This window comes from Gopherus evgoodei, chromosome 11 (genome assembly GCF_007399415.2).
Source record: "Gopherus evgoodei ecotype Sinaloan lineage chromosome 11, rGopEvg1_v1.p, whole genome shotgun sequence".
Taxonomy (NCBI): Eukaryota; Metazoa; Chordata; order Testudines; family Testudinidae; genus Gopherus; species Gopherus evgoodei.
The window spans coordinates 21,131,829-21,156,803 of NC_044332.1; the positions used below are offsets into that span (position 1 = coordinate 21,131,829).

Consider the following 24,975-nt stretch of genomic DNA (forward strand, 5'->3'; position numbering starts at 1 on the left):
TTCATCCAACAGTAATGAAGATCCAGACTAAATGTTTTCTTCCTACAGCAGCTCCCCTTTTGCCTTTTTGAAGAAAGAGTGCATGTTCCGAATCTGAACCTGAAGGTTTGGAGGACAAGGTTTTATGACAAGTTGTTCTTAAATATTTCAAGAACAATGAATAATAAAATAGTAATCAACAGAGCCCTGCACAGATACAAAATTTGTATCCACATCTAATCTGCAAAAATGGTCTGTGGAAATCGCATCTGCAGATATCCACAGATTTGCAGGGCTCTACTCATCAGTATGCTTAACATCCAGCCTGAGAGACAGTAAGAGAGAAGAAGAAGATTCAAGAAGCAGGGGAGGAAACCAGCAAAAAAATGAAAGTTATTTCCCTTCAGGATCAAAAATGTGAGTTAATAGTTTATTACGGAAACCTTGACCTCAGAGCTGCATTATGGTTGAGAATGTAAATGTGCAAGTGTATCCTTTTTCAATTAAAGTGATTATAAAATATATCTATATCATCTATATCTATATCTGTTGACATAGATATATCTGATACGCTTGCACATTTACAGTCTATATTCTACATTATATACATAGAGGAGAGAACCTGACCTAAAAGCATCTTACGAGCAGACTTGTAATAAAGTAGGCACTAAAAATCTCCTGTTGAGGAATACAGGAATTCACTGCCCTTCTCCCAAGAGATTTCAGAAGGTGCCTTTTTTTTTTCTTATCTGTTCTAGGTATTGCACATCTGTAACAAACTTTCTGGTGATGGGAGGATTCATGCTTCTTGCAAAGCCAGCAATGTAAGTAAATCTTTTCTAGCGTTTTATTTTCTTAAACAGAGAGACTTTGTTGTGTTAACATATGCATGTTAGTGGACACGCAGATGGATTTTTTTTTTCTTTTTTCCTGGCTTCCCTCACATGATTTCTCAGGACTTTTGGGTACCATAATTTCTTTCCCATCAGGTGAAGAGAAATTTCACTATACCTGACCTCAGCTATTGGGTGTGTCTGCACTACCCGCCGGCTCGGTGGGTAGTGATTGATCTACTAGGGATCGATTTATTGCGTGTAGTGTAGACGCGATAAAATAGATCCCTGATCGCTATGCCGTTGACTCCGGAACTCCACCGCGGTGAGAGGCGGAAGTGGAGTCGACGGGGGAGCGGCAGTGGTCGACTTGCCACCGTCCTCGCAGCCAGGTAAATCGCCCTAAGATACACCAGCTTCAGCTAAGTTGCATATCTGAGGGTATGTCTACACTACGGGATTATTCCAATTTTACAGAAACTGTTTTTTAAAACAGATTGTATAAAGTCGAGTGCACGGGGCCACACTAAGCTCATTAATTTGGCCGTGTGCGTCCATGTACCAAGGCTAGCGTCGATTTCCAGGGCGTTGCACTGTGGGTAGCTATCCCATAGCTATCCCATAGTTCCCGCAGTCTCCCCAGCCCATTGGAATTCTGGGTTGAGATCACAATTCATGATGGAGCAAAAACAGTGTCGCGGGTGATTCTGGGTAAATGTTGTCACTCAATCCTTCCTCCGTGAAAGTAACAGCAGACAATCATTTCACGCCTTTTTTCTCTGGTTTGCCCTGGCAGACGCCATAGCATGGTAACCATGAAGCCTGTTTAGCCTTTTTTCATTGTCACCATATGTTTACTGGATGCTGCTAACAGACGCGGTACTGCAGTGCTACACAGCAGCATTCATTTGCCTTTGCAAGGTAGCAGAGATGGTTACCAGCCCTATTGCACCGTCTGCTGCTTTGGAAATTGGCAATGACGGTTACCAGTCATATTGTACCGTCTGCTGCTGTCATGAGTGCTCCTGGCTGGCCTCGCTGAGGTCGGCCGGGGGCACATGGACAAAAATGGAAATGACTTCCCAGGTCATTCCCTTTTTTATGTTTTGTCTAAAAATAGTCAGTCCTGCCTAGAATATGGGACAAGTCTACTAGAGAACCAGAGAGCACAGCCACTCCGGGTCAGAGCCCCAGAGATCCCCCAGAAATGATGAGCTGCATGCCATTCTAGGGGGTGCCCCTGCAACAACCCCACCCATTGCTTCCATTCTCCCACACCCCTCCTGGGCTACCGTGGCAGTTATCCCCCCATTTGTGTGATGAAGTAATAAAGAATGCAGGAATAAGAAACACTGACTTTTTAGTAAGATGAAAATGAGGGGGAGGCAGCTTCCAGCTGCTATGATATTCCAGGCAGGACATCTCCATTAGTCATTGAAGGGTGAGTGGGGAGAGGAGCTCAGCCTCCAGCTGCTATTGATGAGGACGGTTACCAGCCCTATTACACCATCTGCCAGGACTGAATCTCCAGGACACAAAGCTTAAAGAAGGGAATGACCGGGAGTCATTCCCATTTTTGCCCAGGTGCCTCCGGCCAACCTCACTGAGGCCAGCCAGGAGCACTCACAGGATGATGACGAGGATGGCTATCAGTCATATTGTACCCTACCGTGTGCCACTGGGGAGGGGAGAGGATGCTGCTGTTTAGCGCTGCAGCCCCCGTCTACCAGCAGCATCCAGTAGACATACGGTGACATGGAAAAGAGGCGAGAAACGATTTTTTCCCCTTTTCTTTGGCGAGGGGGTAAATTGATGACATATTCCCTGAACCACTGGCGACAATGTTTTTGACCCTTCAGGCATTGGTAGTTCAGCCAAGAATGCAAATGCTTTTCAGAGACTGCGGGGACTGTGGGATAGCTGGAGTCCTCAGTCCACCCTCCCTCCCTCCATGAGCGTCCATTTGATTCTTTGGCTTTCCGTTACGCTTTTCACACAGCGCTGTGTTGAGTCCCTGCTGTGGCCTCTGTCTATCATAGCCTGGAGATTTTTTCAAATGCTTTGGCATTTTGTCTTCTGGAACGGAGCTCTGATAGAACAGATTTGTCTCCCCATACAGCGATCAGATCCAGTATCTCCCATACGGTCCATGCTGGAGCTCTTTTTGGATTTGGGACTGCATGGCCACCCGTGCTGATCAGAGCTCCACGCTGGGCAAAAAGGAAATGAAATTCAAAAGTTTGCAGGGCTTTTCCTGTCTACCTGGCCAGTGCATCTGAGTTCAGATCGTTTTCCAGAGCGGTCACAGTGGTGCACTGTGGGATACCACCCGGAGGCTAATATCATCGAATTGCGGCCACACTAACCCAAATCTGACATGGCAATACCGATTTCAGCGCTACTCCTCTCGTTGGGGAGGAGTACAAAAATTGGTTTTAAGAGCCCTTTATATCGATATAAATGGCTTCGTTGTGTGAACGGGTGCAGGGTTAATCTGGTTTAACGCTGTTAAATTCGGTATAAATGCATAATGTAGACCAGGCCTTAGGTTGACTCTCCCCGCTGTGTAGACCTAGCCTGTGATGTATTATTATTTTTATAAATAGTAATGAAGGTATTTAGTTAGGTCTGCTTTCTCTTGAAGGTGGAGAAAGAAAGAGTAAACAAAATTGACTAATGTTATTTTAAAAAGATTTGTCTGTTCATGGCTCACGAGAGCTTAGCTGAAGGCTAAACCTTGATCACCCATTCACAATGCCTATAAATATGATCCTTGCATAACTGCCATGGATTTACTTGGGAGTAAACTTTCTTCAAGAGCTAATAAGCTTAGATAATTGTTAATTTTGCAGTATTTAATAGGTACAGCATTTTAAGGCAACCCTTTTTAAGAATATTATTCTTTTAATCTTCTTGTCAAGGAGAACGCTGTCCCTTATTAGGTGAGTGGAACTCTTCTTTTGACTAGAAGGAAGAGTAACTGTACTTTACTCTCCATAGCGTTGGTTCTCTGAAGCTGCTCTTCATGATGTCACTGGCGTTTAGTGTTTATTTTTTAAAATGATGGTTATCAGTGTATGATAACAATTGAAAATAACAGTTCATCTCTCAGTCAATGCAGAATTAACGACCTAATATATCTTTTGGCTCTCTTAATTCTTTGGAAAAGCAATTGCAATTTGGGGGTTGTAAACTGGTGTCTAAAAAGTTGCAGTCTTGCAAGTGTCTTGTATCACTGGAAGAATTGAGACGGGAATGACTCAGTTGTCCATCTTCTGGTGTACAAAGCATTCCATAAAACATGTCTGTGTTACCTTCTTTAAAGTGTCCTAGGAGCCAATGCAAGGAATTCTAGAGTGCATCTGAGGATTATCTGTACCTTGCTAAATGTGAAATCATTCAATGGAAAAAGGTTCAGAATCATCTACCTGTGCATTGATCAATTTTTTTAATGGTGAAGTGTTGCAAGCTCTAAATTCAAATTCCCAGTGTGGGCAAAATTTCTGGGACAACTGTGGATCCACTGATCATTTCAGATGGTGGAGCTACTCAGCATACTGAATTCTTTATCTAGTGTCACTGTCAGTAGTGACAGCTTCTAATACTGACACCACAGTCTCATTAGATAGCTAACGCTTTTTCAGGTTTAGAAACTTCAGGGAGGAAATATGTTTTAGAAATCTGATCTGTTCCTTGTAGCAAAAAACAAGGAGGTTTCTTTGCGGATAATTGTCTTTTTAGAATGAATCCTTCATTCTGTGAGAGCTTTTCAGCAGGGTAGTCTGTCAGTGGTTAATGTCAGCGGATCTCCTATAGATATTTCCCAATATAGAGATTTTAGTAGTCAAATCTTGTATGTAAAAAACAAAAAAAGACAAGTATAAGTTTCACCGGGAGTCCTAATTTGTTGGCAGACTCTTGGGTGTTTCCTCTGAGACAGTGGGTAAGACCAGTGAGCATGAGGACTCTGTTATTACTTGATACTGCTACGGAGCCTTCCCTGTGAGGATTTTAAAGCACTCTAAAAATGCAAACTATCCATATTGTTAGTTTTGTGGCCAAAGAAAAGCGGCTTTATCTCCAAAGAAAGCTCTTTTTCGTCTTATGCTTGTTGAACAAGAAGGCTCATAAAGCTCGTGAGCAGAATTAGGCAAGGTATACTCATTTGATATTTGTGAGGCAGCACCTTGCTAATCATGTAGAACTCTTCTTAGGTGTCCTGCTGTGCAAGTCTATAAGCTAGTTCTTTGTTCTGTTACTTGCCTTTTCAATTTGCGTGAGCTTCACAGAATTCCCTGTTCAAATAGCTTCTCTCCGAATAACTGCCTCTGTGTGTGTTGTCATCTCTCTCTCTTGCGCGCATGCGCGCACACAGACACAGCTGTGTTGAACAAAAGGACAAGTGGGGTTAATTTTTGTGTGTGTGAAGAAATTCTGTTCTTGTTCCCAAATGTAGTATTCTTATAACTGTTTTTGTCCTCTTACCTGAACTAAATTAATCCTCCATTTAGGAAATCAGACTGAGGATTGACTAGGTTCCCTGTGTATCTTTGAGGGAGGATATGATTTTTCTAGCTGGGGGAAAGGGCTGTTCAACTTCATTAAACAACAGTGGTGGGGAATAGAATACACAAATGTATTTAGGGAGTTACACTGGAGCAAAGATAGGGACTTTTTCATTGCACTTTGTTATGCACATCACTTTTCTCAGTGTTAGACGCATTAGTTTAGTTTAACAGGTGGCATGGAAACCCTTTTTCCGTATATATTTTAACCTGGCTAGTTGGAGACCTAATGGAAAAAGGCAAGTATCTGTCTAGTTTCCTCTTTGGAGAGTAACTCTTCCTTCAGCAAATCTGCTCATACATGCAGTCACTAAATTAACTGACATCAGCAAACAAGTCCATTACTTGTACCAAAACAAGTACTGAAGTTAGCATAGAGCTATGTTATAACAAATCTCCTTAAACCATAATGGGAATGGATCCTGTGTCCTGTTCATCTTTCTCTTTTTAATCTCTGCTGGTTTGATATAACCCCATAAGGGGAACTCTGTAATAGTATTGCAAAGCATTACTAAGGTTTTGTTATGTCATTTTTTCCACCTTTAGTGACTTTTTAGGTAAAAACCAGCAATTGTTACAAGATCTAGCTGAAATGAAGGAGGAAAACATACAGTTGATCGAAGTGCTAAATACCCTGTTTTTCTTGCCAGTCAGACGACTTCATAACTATGCTAGAGTTTTGCTAAAGCTTGCTACGTGTTTTGAAGTGGTAAGCCATCTTGTCATGTATGAAACTTACTTGGTAGGAGATTTTGGAGGGGATTGCTCGTTCTTTGATTATACATTGGTATCACTAAACTAGCCTTGTTACAAATATTATACTAAAACAATTTGATTAAAACCCTTATCACTTTAGGTTTATAAGTAGGCTTGGCAGAATTCAATTTTAAGCACTGTCAGTACACATTGATTTCAGCTGACATGCTGAAGTTGATGGAAAAAATATATTGATTGGTAATAGTTGGCAGGCGTGTGGCCTCCCACCCCACTTGTGCCTGTAGGGATTGAGTGTCACTGGCCTTGCCACCATGCAGGGAGACCTCTGTGGCCCTGCTCCCTCGCGCCTGTGACAGCAAGGAGGAGGATGGGGCATGGGGGAGGTCATCCTATTTCTAAGGGCTGCACCCCTAGGCAGGAGCAATTTAGCAGTGGGGTAGCCTCTCCCATCATCAGGAAAGCATCGTCCTCATTGTGGCCTTGGCTGAAGGTCTCTGCTCTGCCAGGCAGGACCGCCGCCTTCCCTGCACCTGAAGGGATCGTCTGTCACTGGCAGCACAGGGAGCCCTCTGCACCTCTGCTGTCACAGAGGGCCTGAGGACAGAGCCACTCAGCAGCAGGGTGACCTCCCCTGCAGTCAGGAGCTCATAACTACTAACCCATTGTGGTTGATACACATTCTTTGAAATTATGTGTCTCACAAAACCACTTATTTTTGTTTGTTACCCTTTAGACATCTCCAGAATACCAAAAACTACAAGATTCCAGTTCTTGCTATGAGACTCTTGCTGTCCATCTCAATAGGAAAAGGAAGGAAGCAGAATACACACTGAGCTTCTGGAAGACCTTTCCTGGGAAAATGACGGTATGAGTTGCTATTATCACTAGCGTCCCACTGCATGTTTGTATAGGCCTGGCTCTGAAGTCACTATTTTCCTCTCCGCACATTTCCCTGCTTTATGATGTCATTGTTCTACTTAAGCCTCTCTAATTTTTGGAAGGTTTAACACACTATCTCAATTTGGCCCTTCTTGTGAACAATAATCATAACACAAACAGCACTGAAATTCAGAAACTATCAGCACTTTATTTTTAATTGTAGGATTCGTTGAGGAGACCAGAACGTCGGTTAATCTGTGAAAGCAGTAATCGGGGGCTGTCCCTACAGCATGCTGGGAGATTCTCGGTGAACTGGTTCATCCTCTTTAATGATGCTCTAGTCCATGCTCAGGTGAGCCAACTCCTATAGCTCTCAGAACTGAAAACTATTTTCGCCCCAGCTGGTTGAAAGCATGCGCCAATTTTTCCATATGGTGAGTCTGTTGTTCTTAATCTAGGTATATTCTGGCCTGGTCTACACTATGGGTTTAAACCGATTTTAGCAGCGTTAAACTGATTTAACGCTGTACCCATCCACACTACGAGACCCTTTATATCGATATAAAGGGCTCTTTAAATCGGTTTCTGTACTCCTCCCCAATGAGAGGAGTAGCGCTAAAATCGGTATTTCCATATCGGTTTAGGGTTAGTGTGGCCGCAAATCGACGGTATTGGCCTCCAGGCGGTATCCCACAGTGCACCACTGTGACTGCTCTGGACAGCAATCTGAACTCGGATGCAGTGGCCAGGTAAACAGGAAAAGCCCTGCGAACTTTTGAATTTCATTTCCTGTTTGCCCAGCGTGGAGCTCTGATCAGCAGGGTGGCCATGCAGTCCCAAATCCAAAAAGAGCTCCAACATGGACCGTACAGGAGATACTGGATCTGATTGCTATATGGGGAGACAAATCTGTTCTATCAGAGCTCCGTTACAGAAAACGAAATGCCAAAGCATTTGAAAAAAATCTCCAGGCTACACAGTGCTGCGTGACAAGCATAATGGAAAGCCAAAGAATCAAATGGACGTTCATGAAGGGAGGGAGAGGGTACTGAGGACTCCAGCTATCCCACAGTCCGCAGCAGTCTCCGAAAAATATTTACGTTTTTGGCTGAGCTCCCAATCCCTGTAGGTTCAAACACATTGTCCGGCATGGTTCAGGGTATAGCTCGACAATTTACTCCCTCCCCCCCGCATGTGAAAGAAAAGGGAAAGAAATAATTTCTTGACTTCTTTCCATGTCACCCTATGTCTACTGAATGCTGCTGGTAGACGCAATGCTGCGGGAGTGAAGAGCAGTATCCACTCCTCTCCCCTCCCCGGTGGCAGATGGTGTACTAGGACTGCTAGCCGTCCTTGTCATCATCCCGTGAATGCTCCTGGCTGGCCTCAGGTGAGGTCAGCCGGGGCGCCTAGGTAAAAATAAGAATGATTCCCAGTCATTCCCAGTAGATGGTACAGAACAGCTGGTAACCGTCCTCATCATAGCAACTGGGGGCTGAGCTCCATCAGCCCCCTCCCTTTCCTGTGTAAAGAAAAGATTCTGTACTGCCTGGATTTTCATAGCAGCAGGATGCTGGGCTCCTCTCCCCCACACCACTTAAAGTTATGCCTGGACTGTCATAGCAGTGGGAGGCTGCCTCCCCTTCATTTTATCTCACTAACAAGTCACTGTTTCTTATTCCTGCATTCTTTATAACTTCATGACACAAATGGGGGGGACACTGCCACGGTAGCCCAGGAAGGTTGGAGAGGAGGGAAGCAACAGGTGGGGTTGTTGCAGGGGCACCCCCTGTGAATGGCGTGTAGCTCGTCATTTCTGTGGGATCTGACATGGAGCAGCTGTGCTCTCTGGTACATTGGTTCTCTAGTACTCTTGCCCCATATTCTAGGCAGGACTGACTCTATTTTTAGATACCATAAAGGAGGGATTGATTCAGGGAGTCATTCCCATTTTTGCCTTTGCGCCCCCGGCCGACCTCAGCCAGGGGCACCCATGATAGCAGCAGACAGTACAGAACGACAGATAACTGTCATCTCATTGCCAATTTACAATGGCAGCAGACGATACAGAACGATTGATAACCGTCTCTGCTATCATGCAAAAGCAAATGAGTGCTGCTGTGTAGCGCTGCAGTATCGCCTTTGTCAGCGGCATCAGGTAGACATACGGTGACAGTTTAAAAAAAAAAAAAAAAAGCTGAACGGGCTCCATGGTTGCCGTGCTATGGCATCTGCCAGGGCAATCCAGGGAAAAAGGGCGGGAAATGATTGTCTGCCGTTGCTTTCCTATAGGAAGGAATGAGTGACGACATTTACCCAGAACCACCCGCGACAATGATTTTTGCCCCATCAGGCGCTGAGATCTCAACCCAGAATTCCAATGGGCGGGGGAGACGGCAGGAACTATGGGATAGCTACGGAATAGCTACCCACAGTGCAACGCTCTGGAAATCGACAGTAGCCTCGGACCATGGACACACACCACCGAATTAACGTGCTTAGTATGGCCACGTGCACTCGACTTTATACAGTGTTTTACAAAACTGGTTTATGTAAAATCGGAATAATCCCATAGTGTAGACGTACCCTCTGTCTCACAATGGTGTTGGGACATCTAAAAGTGAGAAGTGTTGCCTGTTTCCAAAGAGAGTTGAAATAACCTGTATGTCAAACATAAATATTCATACATCAAGGTCTTCCTTATGGCTTCACAGGTGTCATGGTTTGCAACTGGCACTTCTGGGAACAATTAGCTTTCAGGACACAAGTCTCATGCCTATTCTCAGCTGTGGGGAGACAAAACTGCAGGGGAGGATGCATCATAAGGAATTTGGGGTGGAGCAAATGGGTGTATCTGCTATTTATTTTTTGTTTTTCCCCTTCCTTCCCCTTGCTACAGTTCTCAACACATCATATTTTCCCCCTTTCAACGCTGTGGGTGGAGGCTCTTTCAGAAGAAGCTGGTAGTGTGTGAGTATTCCTCTGTAACTAGGGTTCATTCTTATTTTTATTGCTGAAATAGTCTGATGTTCCTGAATAATAATAAAATAATTTGCAACCATTTGGGGTAAGTCTTGTAAACTAGGCACAGTATGGGATGTGTCCTTGGCCCATATATTCTTCTAATCCAATTAAAGTTTTCTTTTTCTTTTGTATTTCACTGTGCTTGGTTAAAGTAGGATCCTGCTATATTCTTGTTTTGTACTTGTAAATCACATGAGTGCACAAACAATTGAGATGAGGAAGAGTGCAAAAAGTAGCCATTTCTGAGGCTTCTTGTGTTACTGTTTTCTTTTAAACTAGTAGTTAAAGCTAAGTGACACTCACTGTGACACTCATTTTTTAAAACGGATAACCTATCCCTCCTTTGGTAAGAAGCCTAGGTTATTTTTTCCAGGCTGAAAATTTCACCAGCTAGTGAAAGGTCTTTTCTTGATTGATTTTATTCTTGTTTCCACTCTAGGAATGGTTTGAAGGTTACTACACCAGAGGAAAATTTCATTCTTCTTTCATCAACACCACAGGAAAAGGTAAGTAGGCAGATACCGAACTTCTTAATTACCTCTGGTGATGCTAGAGAGACAAGGTGAGTAAGCTAATATCTTTTACTGGAGTAACTTATGTTAGTGAGCGAGACAAGCTTTCAAGCTATACAGAGTTCTTCAGATCTGGGAAACATGCTCAGTGTGTCACACGTAAATACAAGATTGAACAGGTAGTTTAGTATAAGTAGTTAGCACATACTTTCTGGGACCATTCAAGGTCAAGTGGACTGTTAACAACACCTTTGTAGTAATAAGACAAAAATGGAGGATGGGGGGAGCGGTAATGGCTTATAGATTATTGTAATAAGCCATAAATCCAGTGTCTTTATTAAAACCATTAATTTTAGTGTCTAGCAAAGTTATGAATTTTAAACTCCCAGGCTTGTTTTTTGAAAGTGTTGTGCACATTTTTCTTTGCGGATGAGGACTGAGAGATAAATATAGAGTGAACGTTTTGTGAAAAGTACTCACCCACAGGTGATCTGGTGTGTTTCGTTCTGTATCATTTTCCTATGAGAGTTCATTCAAGATTGTAGTGATGGTCTGGTTTCACCCACCTAGGCATTTAGTGCACTGGGTGAGGACCACACATGTGATAGAAATGTGTAGGACCATAGATCTTGAAAGGTGTATTATGGGAGGAGTTGATGATTGTAGCAGTGGAGACATGTCTGCAGGTCTTGCATTTGTTCTGGCAGGGTCTGGTACAGCTTTGAGTAGGTGTATCTTTTCATGAGCTTGGAGAGGTTCGGGGGTTGTATGAAGGTCAGAAGTGGAGAGGTTCAGGAAAGATTTCTCAGGATGGGGTCCCCATTGAGTATAGATTGTAGTTTGATGCTCCGTATGGGTTTCAGTGTGGGGTGGTAGATGACAACTAAGGGTTGTGCAGTCAGAGGGGATTTTATTTCAGTATTGAAGCAGGTTCTGTCAGGGTATTTGGGTGGCTTGTTGCATGATGTGATCTACTCTGGTGGAGCATCCTTTTCTGAAGGTGGTTTTGAGTGTATCCAGGTGTGTATCCCGGACTTTCTTCTCAGAGCATCTTCTGTGGTGTCTGAGTGCCTGGCTGTAGATAACAGATTTCTTGGGGTGGTTGGTTGGGAAGTTACTAGATCTAGGAAGATAGATAGCGTGATCAGTGGGGTTCTTGTATATAGTTGTCTGTAGGGTTCCATTGTTTGAAGCTGATTGTGGTGTCCAGGAAGCTAATGCTAGTGTGTGAATGTCCCAGAAAGAGGTTTTTAATGAAGAAGGGGTGGTTGAAGTTGTGGTGGAAATCTGAGGGAGTGTAAGTCATCTGTTCAGGTGATTAAAAATAGCATCAATGTATCTGTATCTCAGGTATTTCATTGTGGGGTGTGTGTGTGTGTTGTTTTTTTCTTTTTTGGGTGCATTTGTCCAGAAATTCTTCAAAGTGGCCCATGAAGAAGTTGGCTTATTGAGGAGCTATACTAGTACTCATGGCTGTTCCCATGGTTTGGACAAAGTGTTTGTTGAATGTAAAGTTGTTCTGGGCAAGGATGAAATGGCTGAGTTTGATGTGTTTGGGTGGATATCTGAGGGTTGTCCATGGTCTTGTAAATATTTGAGGCAGGCAGCTATGCTATCACTGTGAGGGATGTAGGTGTAAAGGGAATGATATCCATGGTGGCAAGGATGGTGTTCTGAGGGAGGTTGTTTGTGGAGGAAGTCTGTTGTGTCCTGAAGGAAGCAGGCCCCTTGTGTGGTGAGTGGCTTGAAGATGGTTTCTGTAAATCCTGATATTCCTTCAGTGAGAATGCTGTGGCCAGATACAATGGGTCTGCTTGACTTCACTTGTTTATGTATCTTGGGAAGCATGTAGAAAGTCCCTGGAGTGTATTTGTTGGAGATGAGCTTTATAGAGTTTCTCTTGGAGTTGTTTGGGGAAGGATTTGATTATATCCTTAAATCCTTGGAAAAATTGTGGCGTGGGGTCGTCTTTGAGTTCTTTATAGTAGGTGGTGTCAGAGTGGTGTCAGCTGGCCTCGTTCGTAGTCATCACGGCTGAGAACTACGATGGTGCCCCCTCTGTCTGCTGGTTTGAGCACTGTGTGGCGGTTAGGTTTCCGGGATTGCATAGCTGTCGTCTTGGCGGTGGAAAGATTGTGGTGAATGTGGTGGAGATAAGGATTTCGCTCCTCTTTGTTTGTTTGTTCTTGTTGTTTTTGCCCCTCAAAGCAATCCATGTAATGATCAAGACTGTGGTTTTTTCCACTCTATGGTGTCTAGTCAGATAATTCCTTTTTTCTTGTGATTGTCAGTGGGGACATAGTAATTGTGAGTGGTGTGAACAGAATCACAGGAGTAATTCTCTGGTGCTCCACATGTTAATATGGTATCCGGTTCTGTGAAGGGGTAGAAGTTCAGTCCCTTAGAGAGTAAAGATAATTCAGCTCCAGGTAGGGGTAGTCTCGATTTTAAATTTGATGATGATCAGGTGTTATGTAGCATTCAAGTGGTGGGTACTAGTGCTATGTTTTTTTTCCTGGAGGTGGCAGTCTGTTTGACTTTTTTTGTTTTTTGTGTTGGATGGCTGTTATGAGATACAGATATAGACTGAGATATTTATAGTTGTTTAGGATTTCTTGTGTGATTTTCAGGTAACTTTCCTGATTCTCCCTCTTTCCCCCCTCCTTTTGTTTTTTCTTCCACAGTGTGGGAGTGTGTGGTGATACTAAGCATCCTTTTATAATGGGGAGATGGGGGGCGGGGAAAAAAGAGATGTCTTGTCTCACATTACTTGTATCACATGTGAACATTATTCATCCAAGGAACTAAAAAGTCTCATTTTTATCTACATTTGTCCTGCAATAATACCTGTGTAAAGAGAGATGGATTGCTAAACATGATAGATTACTAATAAACTCTTCCATAAACTCTCTATTTCAGACAAAGTGGCTGAGGGCTATAAGCCAAGCTGTGGATCAGGCCCTAAGGGGGACATCTGACTTACCATCTTATGGAAGTGGTGGGAATATTCAGAGACAGGAGCCTCCTATTTCACGTAGTGCGAAATACACCTTTTACAAGGACCCTCGGCTTAAAGATGCCACCTATGATGGGCGATGGCTTTCCGGGAAACCCCATGGCAGGTAAAAGCATTCAGACTGAACAGATAAATGGAATAGGAAGAGGTAGTTTGGTTGCTGTGCAAAATAGTCATTATTTTGCTTGCATAAAACATGAAATACTAGTGTAACTGGCCTAACTGTAGTGGGTGTATGTGTGTTCCAGAGGGATCCTAAGATGGGCTGATGGAAGGATGTATTCTGGGATGTTCCGAAATGGCCTGGAAGATGGGTAAGAGCAGAGTTCACTACCCTCTCAGCAGCAAACAGAAAAAGTGTTTATAGTAGATAGTGGTGCCTCTCTTTAGATCAAGGTTATGTGTGTATATGTAAAAAGCTTGCAGTCTGTAAGTAAACAATACAAAGACCAAATGAGGTTTGAAGGTGGAGGAGAGGATGCTGAGAGATGGACAAGTGAATCTGACTGCAAAAGTCCGTCAACTTTCTTATCTTTGCTTACCAGCGAGGCCTTCTGTTGTATCTGAAGATTTTTTAAAAAATCATGAAGCTGAATCATTTATTTGCTCTTTCAAAAGGCATATAATGCCTTTATATAAATTAGGGGTGCACCATCATCTTGAATAGTGTATTAAGTTCTGGTCACTTCATTTCAAAAAGCGTAGAAATAGAAAAGGCCTGGAGAAAGGAAACAGCAATATAAAGATTCCATAAACAGAAGCCTGGAAGTTAGGACTATTTTTAAGAGAGTTGATCGTGATATGTAAAATGAATAGTATAGAGTAGGAAAAAAATAGATAAATAGGCATTCCCATATCATAATACAAGATAAAGGAGCTATCCAATAAAACTGAAAAGCAGCATTTAAAACTGATAAAAGGGAATAACTTGGTGCACAACATATAGTTCAACTCACGGAATTTGCTTCTACACTATATCATTGAAACCAAGAGCTTAATAATTTTCTAACAAGCAATGGACATTTTATATAGATAATGAGAACTGTGGTTATATTAGGTACTTATAAGGAATTTATGGTTACATAAGGGACTTCAACCTAGAAATTGCAACAAGACTTTCTAATGCATGTAATCGAACCTGTAGGGGCTGGAGGATTGGCATGTTTACATCCTGCAGACAACTTCTATAGCTCAGCTGCCAGGATGTAGCAGATCTAAGAGCCCCAACTGGCCTTTTGATCGTTCGCAACCATCCAGTGTATCTTGAATACCCTTTTTCTTTTTTTTTAAAGGGGGAAGGGGAAAAAGGTTCTCCAGGTCAAAAACATTAAGCTGTAGTTAAGATTAGAACTACTAATTTTGTAATTAAACACCACTGCACACATTTTGGAGTATGCAGCTCATGTGGTCAGTGTTGAATACTTTGCTGTCCATTACTTGCTGTCTGAACCATCTACCCAACCACAAGCCATTCTGGAAAGACAGCAGCACCAATATCTTGAGCTTCTGGCACTTTTTATAAACACTTTTTTAAAGACCTGTGCCACCTTCCCCATCTAGCTAGACACTTTACAATCCTTTTACTCCTTCAGATATTCTCAGTGGTTATAAATTTTTAAGTCCATAGCCAAAATAACAGTGTTTGTGACTGACCCATAAAGATATAAAGAGATTTAAGAACTTAGCTTGCAATAATACTGAAGGTAGATCTATTTGTTTCTCCTGAACAATGTACAGGAGATGGAGACAGACTTGGGGCTTGTCTTCACTACTGGGGTAAGTTGACCTAAGTTATGCTACTCCAGCAATGTAAATAATATAGCTGGAGTCGATTGTAGCTTAGGTTGGCTTACCCCAATGTCTTCACTGCGCTGCATTGACGGGAGACACTCACTGGTCAACTTCCTTTACACTTCCCAGAGAGGTGGAGTACCAGGGTTGACGGAGAGCACACTGCCATCAATTTAGCAGGTCTTCACTAGACCCTCTAAATCAACCCCTGCTGCATCTGCAGCAGCATCACTCTCCCCGATCTCCCCATAGTGAAGATCAGCCCTTAGGATCTGAAATAAGAGAGATTCTTGCAAAGCGTAGGTTGAGGCCGTGCTGTTGCGCTGCAGGGTTCTACTGTGGAGCACAAAAAGCCAAAGCACTGATGGAGGAAGAGAAGGCTTACTACAGGCCAGAACCAAATGCGTGGGAAACAGTACAGAGTAAAAAAAACCTAGTGTTTAGAACTTCCTCTTTCTTTTTTTTTTTTTTTTCCCCAGTACAAAAATCAATTTCTAACTGCTGGAGCTGGAGACAGAGCCACCCAGGGCAATCTAATGTTGAAATACGTTGTTTTTGATTTTATACCTCCTTTTGTAAATAACAGAGTTTGGATTTGTCTATACATTCATATCATAGCTGCTCATGTTTGATCTTCATGCATTGGCAGGTATGGTGAATACAAAATACCAAACAAAGCACTGACCAAGGATGACCATTACGTGGGATACTGGAAGGAGGGCAAAATGTGTGGACAAGGAGTCTACAGGTAATGCCTTCTTTCATTAAGATAATCTTTGCTCTTGCAATAGTAAGTGTGTGGTCCAAGAGGGAACAATAACTATTTGAACTTCAGCTAACATATCAAGTGCAGCTTTCAGTAGCAGTTTATTCCCTTTGGTGCACTGGAACTCTGTTTTCTTTCCAGGGTGGGGCTAATGTTTCAGGTCTCCACTAGCATTCCTATTGCTATTTTCATATTCCTAAACTCCGAGCTGCAGTTACTATGGCTTAAAACTGCCAAGAAATCCCAATTCTTATCGTACATGTTCTCACACACTCTGATAGCTGTTACACTGTCTCTGTTTTAATGTTGCTTCCTCCTTTCAACCTGCAAGTTTTCTCTTGAAATTCATTGTGACAGATGTCTTATGGTATTTCATGTCTCACTTGAAAAAGGATCTTAACTTTGTTGTAGTGACCATGAGCAGCAACCCTTTTTTATTCACCTCCTAAACGTACTTGTTAATCTGATTCCAGAAGTGGGCTTGGGTTTAGTGCAGTCTCTGAAGGAAAAGGGAAAAATTCAGTATCTATTCCTGAAAACCTTGGGATGAAAGAATACAGATCATAAGAATCGTACCCATTCTTTTTGTCATTACAGTTATGCCACTGGTGAGGTGTATGAAGGATGTTTTCAGGATAACATGCGTCATGGACATGGTCTCCTGCGCAGTGGCAAACTGACATCTTTCTCTCCCAGTATGTTCATTGGCCAGTGGGTGATGGATAAGAAGACTGGATATGGTGTCTTTGATGATATCACAAGGTAATGTGTTGATGGCAGGAATCCCAAACTTTTAATCTGCCCAAAATTACATAAACTTGGAGGGGAAAGGGTTGAATAGGTATCTCTTTACATGTTTTCAGTTTCTGCAATTTGACTTTAGTTTATTATAGGCTTTTGGGGCTGATGGGGGAGGATTAGGAGCTCAAAATATGGGTTCCATTCCACTGCTTCGGTTTAAAGCCAATATTTTTACATGCTCTCCATCATACTTCTGCTTGAAGTGTGGCACTGATTCTGATAGCTTCTTCAGTACCATCCATACCTCTGCATGCTTTGCAAATGGCATATGTAGTATTCTCTCATCCCACCAACCAGAAGCTTGAGTTGCCCATTGATTAAAGATTTAGGAACTAGGTCATCTTGGATTCTAATCCAGGTAAAGCTACTGATTCACTCTGGCAGCTGGGGGCAAGTTACTTCATCTCCTCATGAATGAGCAAAATGAAAAGATGGGGTAAGTAGCAGGAGTGCACTAAAAACCTGATTCTGTCTGAACAGAGGTAAGTTAATAGAAGGCACTTGTACAAAACACCTGAAGTCTTCTCTTCCAAGGTCTCCTTTCTCCAAGCTAAGAGCTTTTCATGGAAGCTAAGGTGTCTGGTCCTAGTTCACAGAGCTGGAAGCCCATATATGAGGTGGAAGAGTGAAAAGCCATGACCAAGGTCTGGGTTTTTGATGAGAGGGGGAATTGTTCTGGCCTCTGTAGTTTTTGTTCCTAACATCGGTTTCACATTTGGTCCTGGTCAAAAGGTACTTTCCTCACAATATTCTTCAGACTTCCATAATATTTAACCACATATCCGGCCTGCCATTCTTGCTATTGAAATACTCTTCACTTGCAAGTTCAGTTTTGGCTTTATGAAAAGTTAGAATTTTGGAAGAGACTTCAGAAAGTAGCTTTCATTGCCGCCTGTGTGGATAATTAAAAATCAAAGACAATGTGGAATTTATATTTCTTTTAACTTTAATAACATTGGGTTTTGGGTAGGAGGATTTCTTTCAGTATGTTTACTCAAGGCACTGTGAATCAGGAATGGATAGACTGCTTTCATCTGTTAGTGTCTCACTGGGCAGTGATAGTGACTTTGAGCAAAGCCTGGAATTTACCTCTCCCCTTCTCTGTCCCAGAAGCTTAGCCTGCTGCATCTGCTTTCTAACAAGTCCCAGTCAAACACGAGTGGCTGAAACCATGAATCAAACCAGTATCTTCCAATAAGCCATGATACCAGGTGGCAAGCATCATATTTTTTGGGAGGGGGCGGAATTTGTAAGTTAGTTTCACTTACTAATTGAAGACTGAAATGCATAAAACCATATGCCTTTTCAGGACAGCTGGAAAATGAAGAGAGTGTTAGATCTACTTCTAAGCATACAATTAAATTCATACAGTCTAATCTGTATGATCCTTTCGACTTGGAAAGGAAAGGCCGCTTTGAGTGCGTCTTTCAATGGCCTTGAAAGATTCACATGTTTATGTGTAAGAAATAACTCAGATCCTCTAATCTATTTGACAGCAATCTTGTTTAGTTGCTATCCAAAATATCTCTTTCAAAATGGCTCTTATTTCCTCTATCTTCGATACTGCAGAACCCTCAAAATGAATGTCTGATTGACTTGGTTTATTTCAGCCCTTTGCTTTAAATATCATTAGTCCATGAACCAAATGACTATTCTGACCATGTCTTTCCCCTCCCCAACCCCCCTTGAATTTAACTGCAAGCTGTGGAACTAGCCTTCTTCCTCCTTTATTGGTCCTACCTCAGTATATAATGTGAGCCCGCTCAAGTGAGGGCAAGTTAGTTGTCATGAAATCAAAAACTCAGTCAAGAGGTCAGGGTAAAAAAAAATTTAAGGAAATCTTATTTTGTTTTATCTAACCTTCACCCACCCTCTGCACATGCCTCACATCAGTAAGGATCTCCTTTTATACATGACTCTTTCAAAGCTCAGTTTATGCTGATCCAGATCAACCAGCGGGCTTTTCCCTTGTTAATTCTGTAGCAGTTGTTCAGATCTGCTTGCTTAGATATTGGCTTATTGTGTTCTGCCTTATTAAAACTGTCAGTTTCTGAAAATAAAAACATAAGAACGGACATAGTGGGTAAGACCAATGGTCCATCTACCCCAATATCCTGTCTTCTGACACTGGCCAATGTCAGGTGCTTTAGAGGGAATGAACTGAACAGGTAATCATTTTGTGATCCATCCCCTGTCATCCAGTCCCAGCAATCAGAGGCTAGGGACTCCAGAGCACAGGATTGCATCCCTGGCCATTTTGGCTAATAGCCATTGATGTGCCTATCCTCTATGAACTTAACTAGTTCTTTTTTGAACCTCATTATAGTTCGGGCCTTCAGCATCTCTTGGCAATGATTTTCACAACGGTTGTCACAGAGTTCCACAGGTTTACTGTGCATTGTGTGAAATACTTGGTGTTTCTGTTAAACCTGCTGCCTATTAACTTCATTGTATTGACCCCGATGTTTCCTTATTCTTCCTCTGCACCAGTCACAATTTTTTATACACCTCTATCACATTCCCTCTTAGTTGTTTCTTTTCTAAGCTGAAAATTCTCAGCCTTTTTAATCTCTCCTTCCATACCCCTAATTTTTGTTGCCCTTTTCTGTACCTTTTTCTATTTCTAATATATCTTTTTTGAGATGGGGAGACCAGAACTATATTCAGTATTCAAAGTGTGGGTATACCATGGATTTATATAGTGGCATTATGATATTTTCTGTCTTATGTGCTATCCCTTTTCTAATGGTTCCTAATATTGTTAGCTTTTTTGACTGCTGCTGCACATTGAGCAGATGTTTTCAGAGAATTATCCACAATGACTCCAAGATCTTTCTTGGTTGGTAACAACTAATTTAGACCTCATCATTTTGTATGTATAGTTGGGATTGTGTATTACTTTGCATTTATCAACATTCAATTTCACCTGCCATTTTGTTGTCCAGTCACCCAGTTTTGTGAGTCTTTGTAGTTCTTTGCAGTCTGCTTTGGACTTAACTATCTGGAATCCTTTTCTATCATCTGAAAATTTTGCCCGCTCACTGTTTACCCCTTTTTCCAGATCATTTATGAATATGTTGAACAGCACTGGCCCAGTACAAATCCCTGGGGAACACTATTATTCACCTCTGCATTTTGAAAACTGACCATTTCCTGCCCTTTTGTTTCCTATATTTTAACCAGTTAGTGATCCCTAATTGATTTCTTCTTTTCCCTCTTATCCCATGACTGATTACTTTTCTTTAGAGCCGTTGGTGAGGGACTTTGTCAAAGGCTTTTTGAAAGTCCGAGTACACTATATCGAATGGATCTCCATTGTCCACATGTTTGACCCCCTTCAAAGAATTCCAATAAATTGGTGAGGCATGGTTTCCCTTTACAAAAGCCATGTTGACTATTCCCCAACATATTGTGTTAATCTGTGTCTGATAATTCTGTTCTTTACTATAATTTCAACCAATTTGCCAGATACTGAAGTTAGGCTTACCAGCCTGTAATTGCCAGGATCGCAATTAGCTGTCTTCCAGTCATTTAGTACAGAAGCTGATTTAAATGATAGATTATATACCATAGTTAGTAGGTCTGCAATTTCATATTTGAGTTTCTTCAGAACTCTTGAGCGAATACCATCTGGCCCTGGTGACTTATTACTGTTCGTTTAATCAAAACCTCCTCTGCTGACACCTCAATCTGGGACAGTTCCTCAGATTTGTCACTTAAAAAGGAATGGCTCAGATGTGGGCATCTCCCCCACATCCTCTGCAGTGTAAAGCTGTTGCAAAGAATTAATTTAGCTTCTCTGCAATGGCCTTATCTTTCTTTAGCACCTTGATTATTCAGTTATCCCACTGATTGTTTGGCTGTTTCCTGCTTCTGATGTACATAATTTTTTTCCTGTTAGTTTTTGAATCTTTGGCTGGTAGCTCTTCAAATTATTTCTTGGGCTGCCTAATTATACTTTTACACTTGACTTCCCATTGTTCATGCTCCTTTTTATTTTCTTCAGTACGATTTAACTTCCAATTTTTAAAGGATAACTTTTTTGCCTCTAACTGCTTCTTTCATTTTGTTTACCCATAATGGCACTACTTTGATCCTCTTACTATGTTTTTTAATTTTGGGGTACACATTTAATTTGAGCCTCTATTATGGTGTTTTTTAAAAGTTTCTATGCAAGTTCCAGGCATTTCACTTTTGTGACTGTACCTTTTTAATTTCTGTTTAACTAGCTTCCTAATTTTTTGTGCATTGCCCTTTCTGAAATTAAATGCTACTGTAGTAGGCTTATTTTGGTGTTTTTTTCCTTCCCGTAAGGATGTTGAACTTAATTATATTATGGTTGATACTATCAACCAGTTCAGCTATATTCACCTCTTGATCAGATCCTGAGCGCCACTTCGGACTAGATCAAGAATTGCCTCTCCTCTTGTGGGTTTGGGACTAGCTACTCCAAGAAGCAGTCATTCATCTCTGCATCTCATCCTAAGGCAACATGTACCCAGTCAATATGGGGATAGTTGAAATCCTCCATTATTATTCTTTATACACTCTCTATCTCCCAGAACATCTGAAATATTAAATTTCATAGTAACAATGTTGCCACATCCCAGTCATTTCAGAGTATTTTTTGTTAAGGTTTATGCATGTTTCTGCTGGTGAGAACGCTCTTTCCATTGAATTAATGAAACCAGATTAAAAAACACCATACAGAGTTGAAATGTATGGCATGTGACTTCCTGAACTTCACATCACATCTTCGATGCCATAGTGGCGCCTGATTGAGAGCAAATATAAGAAACACTCTCTTTCCTTTTAAAAATTAGGCTATTTTATCTAGCTATGCTTTTTGATTTCTGCAGAGGAGAAAAATATATGGGAACATGGCAAGATGACCTCTGCCAGGGAAATGGTGTAGTGGTTACTCAGTTTGGACTGTACTATGAAGGAGCTTTTAGCAACAACAAAATGATGGTGAGTTGGACCTTAAACTGCATATTGTGGTGTCCGTTGTCCGCCCCTCAGCCCTCCGCGTTATTGTTTATCCTGTGCAGCACTCTACATATCACTGTCAAAATCTAACACTTCAGTTCTGTCCTGTGATTTTAAGATAGTCTTTGTAATGACTGGTCTATATTTTACTGAAATCTCCTACAGTAGCTGTCATTTAAAAAAGTCAACAGTTGCCAGTGGATGTAATCTGAGATATCCATAGTCTATCTCTGTACCTAGAATGTGGTCTTTTTAATTGTGACTACTGTATATACCATTTGTCCATAATTGCTCTGTGTTAATTACGATTATTTTTTTTTCTTTATATAGGGGACTGGGGTTTTGCTTTCCGAAGATGATACAGTTTATGAAGGAGAGTTTTCAGATGACTGGACCCTTAGTGGAAAGGTTGTAATTTATTCTTTTTGGTTTCCTTTTTCTACATTTGTTCTCTCTTCTTTGAATCGTTTCTCAATGGGATTCAGTTTAATTCTCTTCTGTACTCCTTCTCTTTTCCCCTCCCCAAAGGGAACCCTGACCTTGCCAAATGGAGATTACATTGAAGGTCTCTTCAGTGGAGAATGGGGATCTGGGATAAAAATCACTGGAACCTACTTCAAACCCAGCTTGTATGACAGTGAGAAGGACAGACCTAAAGCATTGTGAGTTATGGGTGGGGAATCACTTCTGGTCTGATAGAGTAGAGTAATGCATTTGAGTGTAACTGAAATTAAATACCAATCTCATTCAAAGCTAGCTAGTTCAGCAAAAACGTTTGATATAGAACAAAGTCTTTTGACTCTCTCTTTCTGTAGCTTTTCTAGAGCCTTTACAGCAACTCTGTGGTTGGAGTTGGAGAAGGGTCAGGGAATGGCATTACTGCATTGCGTTGCTAAGCAGGAATTGCAGGTCCTTGAAGACAAGGTGCAGGATGGTGGACTTGGGGAGGCTTACTTTTCTATCGTGTTTCCTTTTTTCCTTTCTTCTCCCCAGAACACTAGCTGGGGGTGAAAGTAATGACAGCTTCAGAACACAGGTTATATGGCTGAGTTCAGAGACTGCAGGGGAAAAGAATGGGATAGTTTATATTTGGAGAATTGTTGACCACAGACCTTTTGACCTGTCGTTAGTTCTGTGGAGGAATCTGTGTTTTTAAAAAAAAACAACATCTTAGTGGAACTAGGGCTGTGCATAGAAAGTAGTTAACAGCAACTGGAAATATACTGGGGGAACCTCCTGGATCATGATTGATGGTGTTTTCACACCTTGGCAAAGCTAGTTCTAGAAAGCATCAATATAACTCTCGTTTTGGAGGAACAGGTGGCACGTTGGGTTAGTCTGCTGACTTGTTGTCTTTAAGACCTGTGTTTGAGTCTCATTTTAAGTCATCATGATACATTTGATTTCATCCTTTTTCTCATTTGTTCAAAGATTCATTATCAGAGCTGTGGATGAAATTTCACAGTATTTACTAGCACTATGCCTGGTTATACTAATATTATGGATTCTTCAGTTTCAGGATCACTAAAGCTCACTCTGAAATTTCAGAAATGTATGTTAGAATGAGAACTATCACCCACATGTTTTTACTTGGCTGACTTGTCACTATACTTTGTGAAGCATTCACTGGTACTTTCTTTTGACAACATTGACACCTACAACCTGATGCAAAGTTAAGCAGGCATCCCTGCTGAACTGAACACTTGCAATCTTAGCTAGCTGTCTGCTTTTCACCCTAGTAGGGAGTCTATGAATAAATGTATGTACACACTTGTGAAGACTGGTTGTGAAACAGCAAGAGTTCTAGCTCCTTTTTTTTTTTTCTTTTCCCCCAAGTTGCCTTGATGTTCATAATTTATTGGTATCATTGTAAAAAGGGCTAGTGCCCACCTTTTGTGGTGGTATGAAACTAGAAAAGTTTCAAAGTACTGACAGTTCTCATTGTGCTTAATTCTCAAGTGCAGTGAAACAAATTAATACTCATAAATAACTATCAGTATCGATAACATGTTAATGGCTGTACCTAAATCTGTATAAAACTGTCAATCACTGGAAACTTTTTTATTCCTTCTGAGGGTCTCCAAACTTTTTTCTGAGAGTATCAATAATGGTGAAAGTAGACATAGCCAATGCAGCACATTCCTTTTTGTCTCAAAACCATTTATTACTTCAAAGCAATGCATATTGAAGAACCACATGTCTTCCATATTAGAACAGATTGTGTATCATATATAGGAATACACTATTAAAAAGAGTAGAGACTGACATTTCTAATTGTAGGAGGGATATCTGTTTGTTCTGTTAATGTTATTAGGTACACAGATTGCTGTACATTTCAAGGCTTCTCTTTGACAGTGAGAAACATAAGGGCCACGCTGATCCTTAAATGAACTCTTGTCAGAAACTTTTGATAGTCAAACTACTGTAGATCAGAGTAATCCTAGAGTCAATCCGAACACTTAACAGAAAAGATTTTATATGCCAGGTCATCTTACAACGGTCCAATAAGATAACACTGGACACTAGACTTAATAGTCATAAAATCTTAAATGTTCAGATTTCATCAAACAAGTATGAACCTCTTACAAGCACGCAAATATAATTAGGCATAGTTTCACAGCTGAGTTGTGTTCCAAGACTGTTATGAGTCAGAGTGGCAATTGGTGGTGATTTATTTAGGAGGAAGCTTGGAATCCTAGCTGTGCCTGCTGATGAGAAATGGAAGGCAGTGTTTGAAGAATGCTGGCACCAGCTGGGTTGTGAGAATCCAGGCCAGGGAGACAGATGGAAGGCGTGGGACAGCATTGCTGTGGCTCTGACCACCAACCGACGTCAACACAAAGACAGGTTAGTGTAGTCGCCAGGCTGAAGAAATTTATTAAAAAAAAAAAAAAAAACCTGGGATCACACCAAATGGAAGACTATATAGAAATCTCAAAGAAGTTTCCCTAGTTAGTGGAAAAATTCAGAAGTGCATTGTTTAAATTTACCTCATAATGCAAAATCTCTTTTTCAGAACAGATCAGCTGGTAGGAGTTAGTTTGGATCATTACAGATGGTGTTACACATGTTTGTGCAATATATGTGTGAGGGGGTACAGGTG

General features: G+C 41.4%; 1 protein-coding gene across 9 annotated transcripts in view; it reads left to right on the plus strand.

Annotated features, from left to right (window-relative positions):
• The window catches only part of ALS2 (alsin Rho guanine nucleotide exchange factor ALS2), an 80,457-nt gene that overhangs the window by 37,119 nt on the left and 18,363 nt on the right, over positions 1-24,975 (plus strand). For 5 of the 9 annotated variants that reach the window (XM_030579258.1, XM_030579260.1, XM_030579259.1 and 2 more), the window contains 14 exons: positions 738-803; positions 5,924-6,086; positions 6,828-6,959; positions 7,197-7,325; positions 9,873-9,943; positions 10,437-10,503; positions 13,429-13,631; positions 13,774-13,839; positions 15,966-16,064; positions 16,680-16,844; positions 21,743-21,854; positions 22,203-22,280; positions 22,401-22,534; positions 24,552-24,719. In XM_030579258.1, the coding sequence (XP_030435118.1) occupies positions 738-803; positions 5,924-6,086; positions 6,828-6,959; positions 7,197-7,325; positions 9,873-9,943; positions 10,437-10,503; positions 13,429-13,631; positions 13,774-13,839; positions 15,966-16,064; positions 16,680-16,844; positions 21,743-21,854; positions 22,203-22,280; positions 22,401-22,534; positions 24,552-24,719 (1,653 nt within the window). Of the gene's footprint in view, positions 1-737; positions 804-968; positions 1,205-5,923; positions 6,087-6,827; positions 6,960-7,196; positions 7,326-9,872; positions 9,944-10,436; positions 10,504-13,428; positions 13,632-13,773; positions 13,840-15,965; positions 16,065-16,679; positions 16,845-21,742; positions 21,855-22,202; positions 22,281-22,400; positions 22,535-24,551; positions 24,720-24,975 lie in introns of those variants that run through there. The other 4 variants (XM_030579263.1, XM_030579264.1, XM_030579265.1 and 1 more) reach the window with 4 other exon arrangements.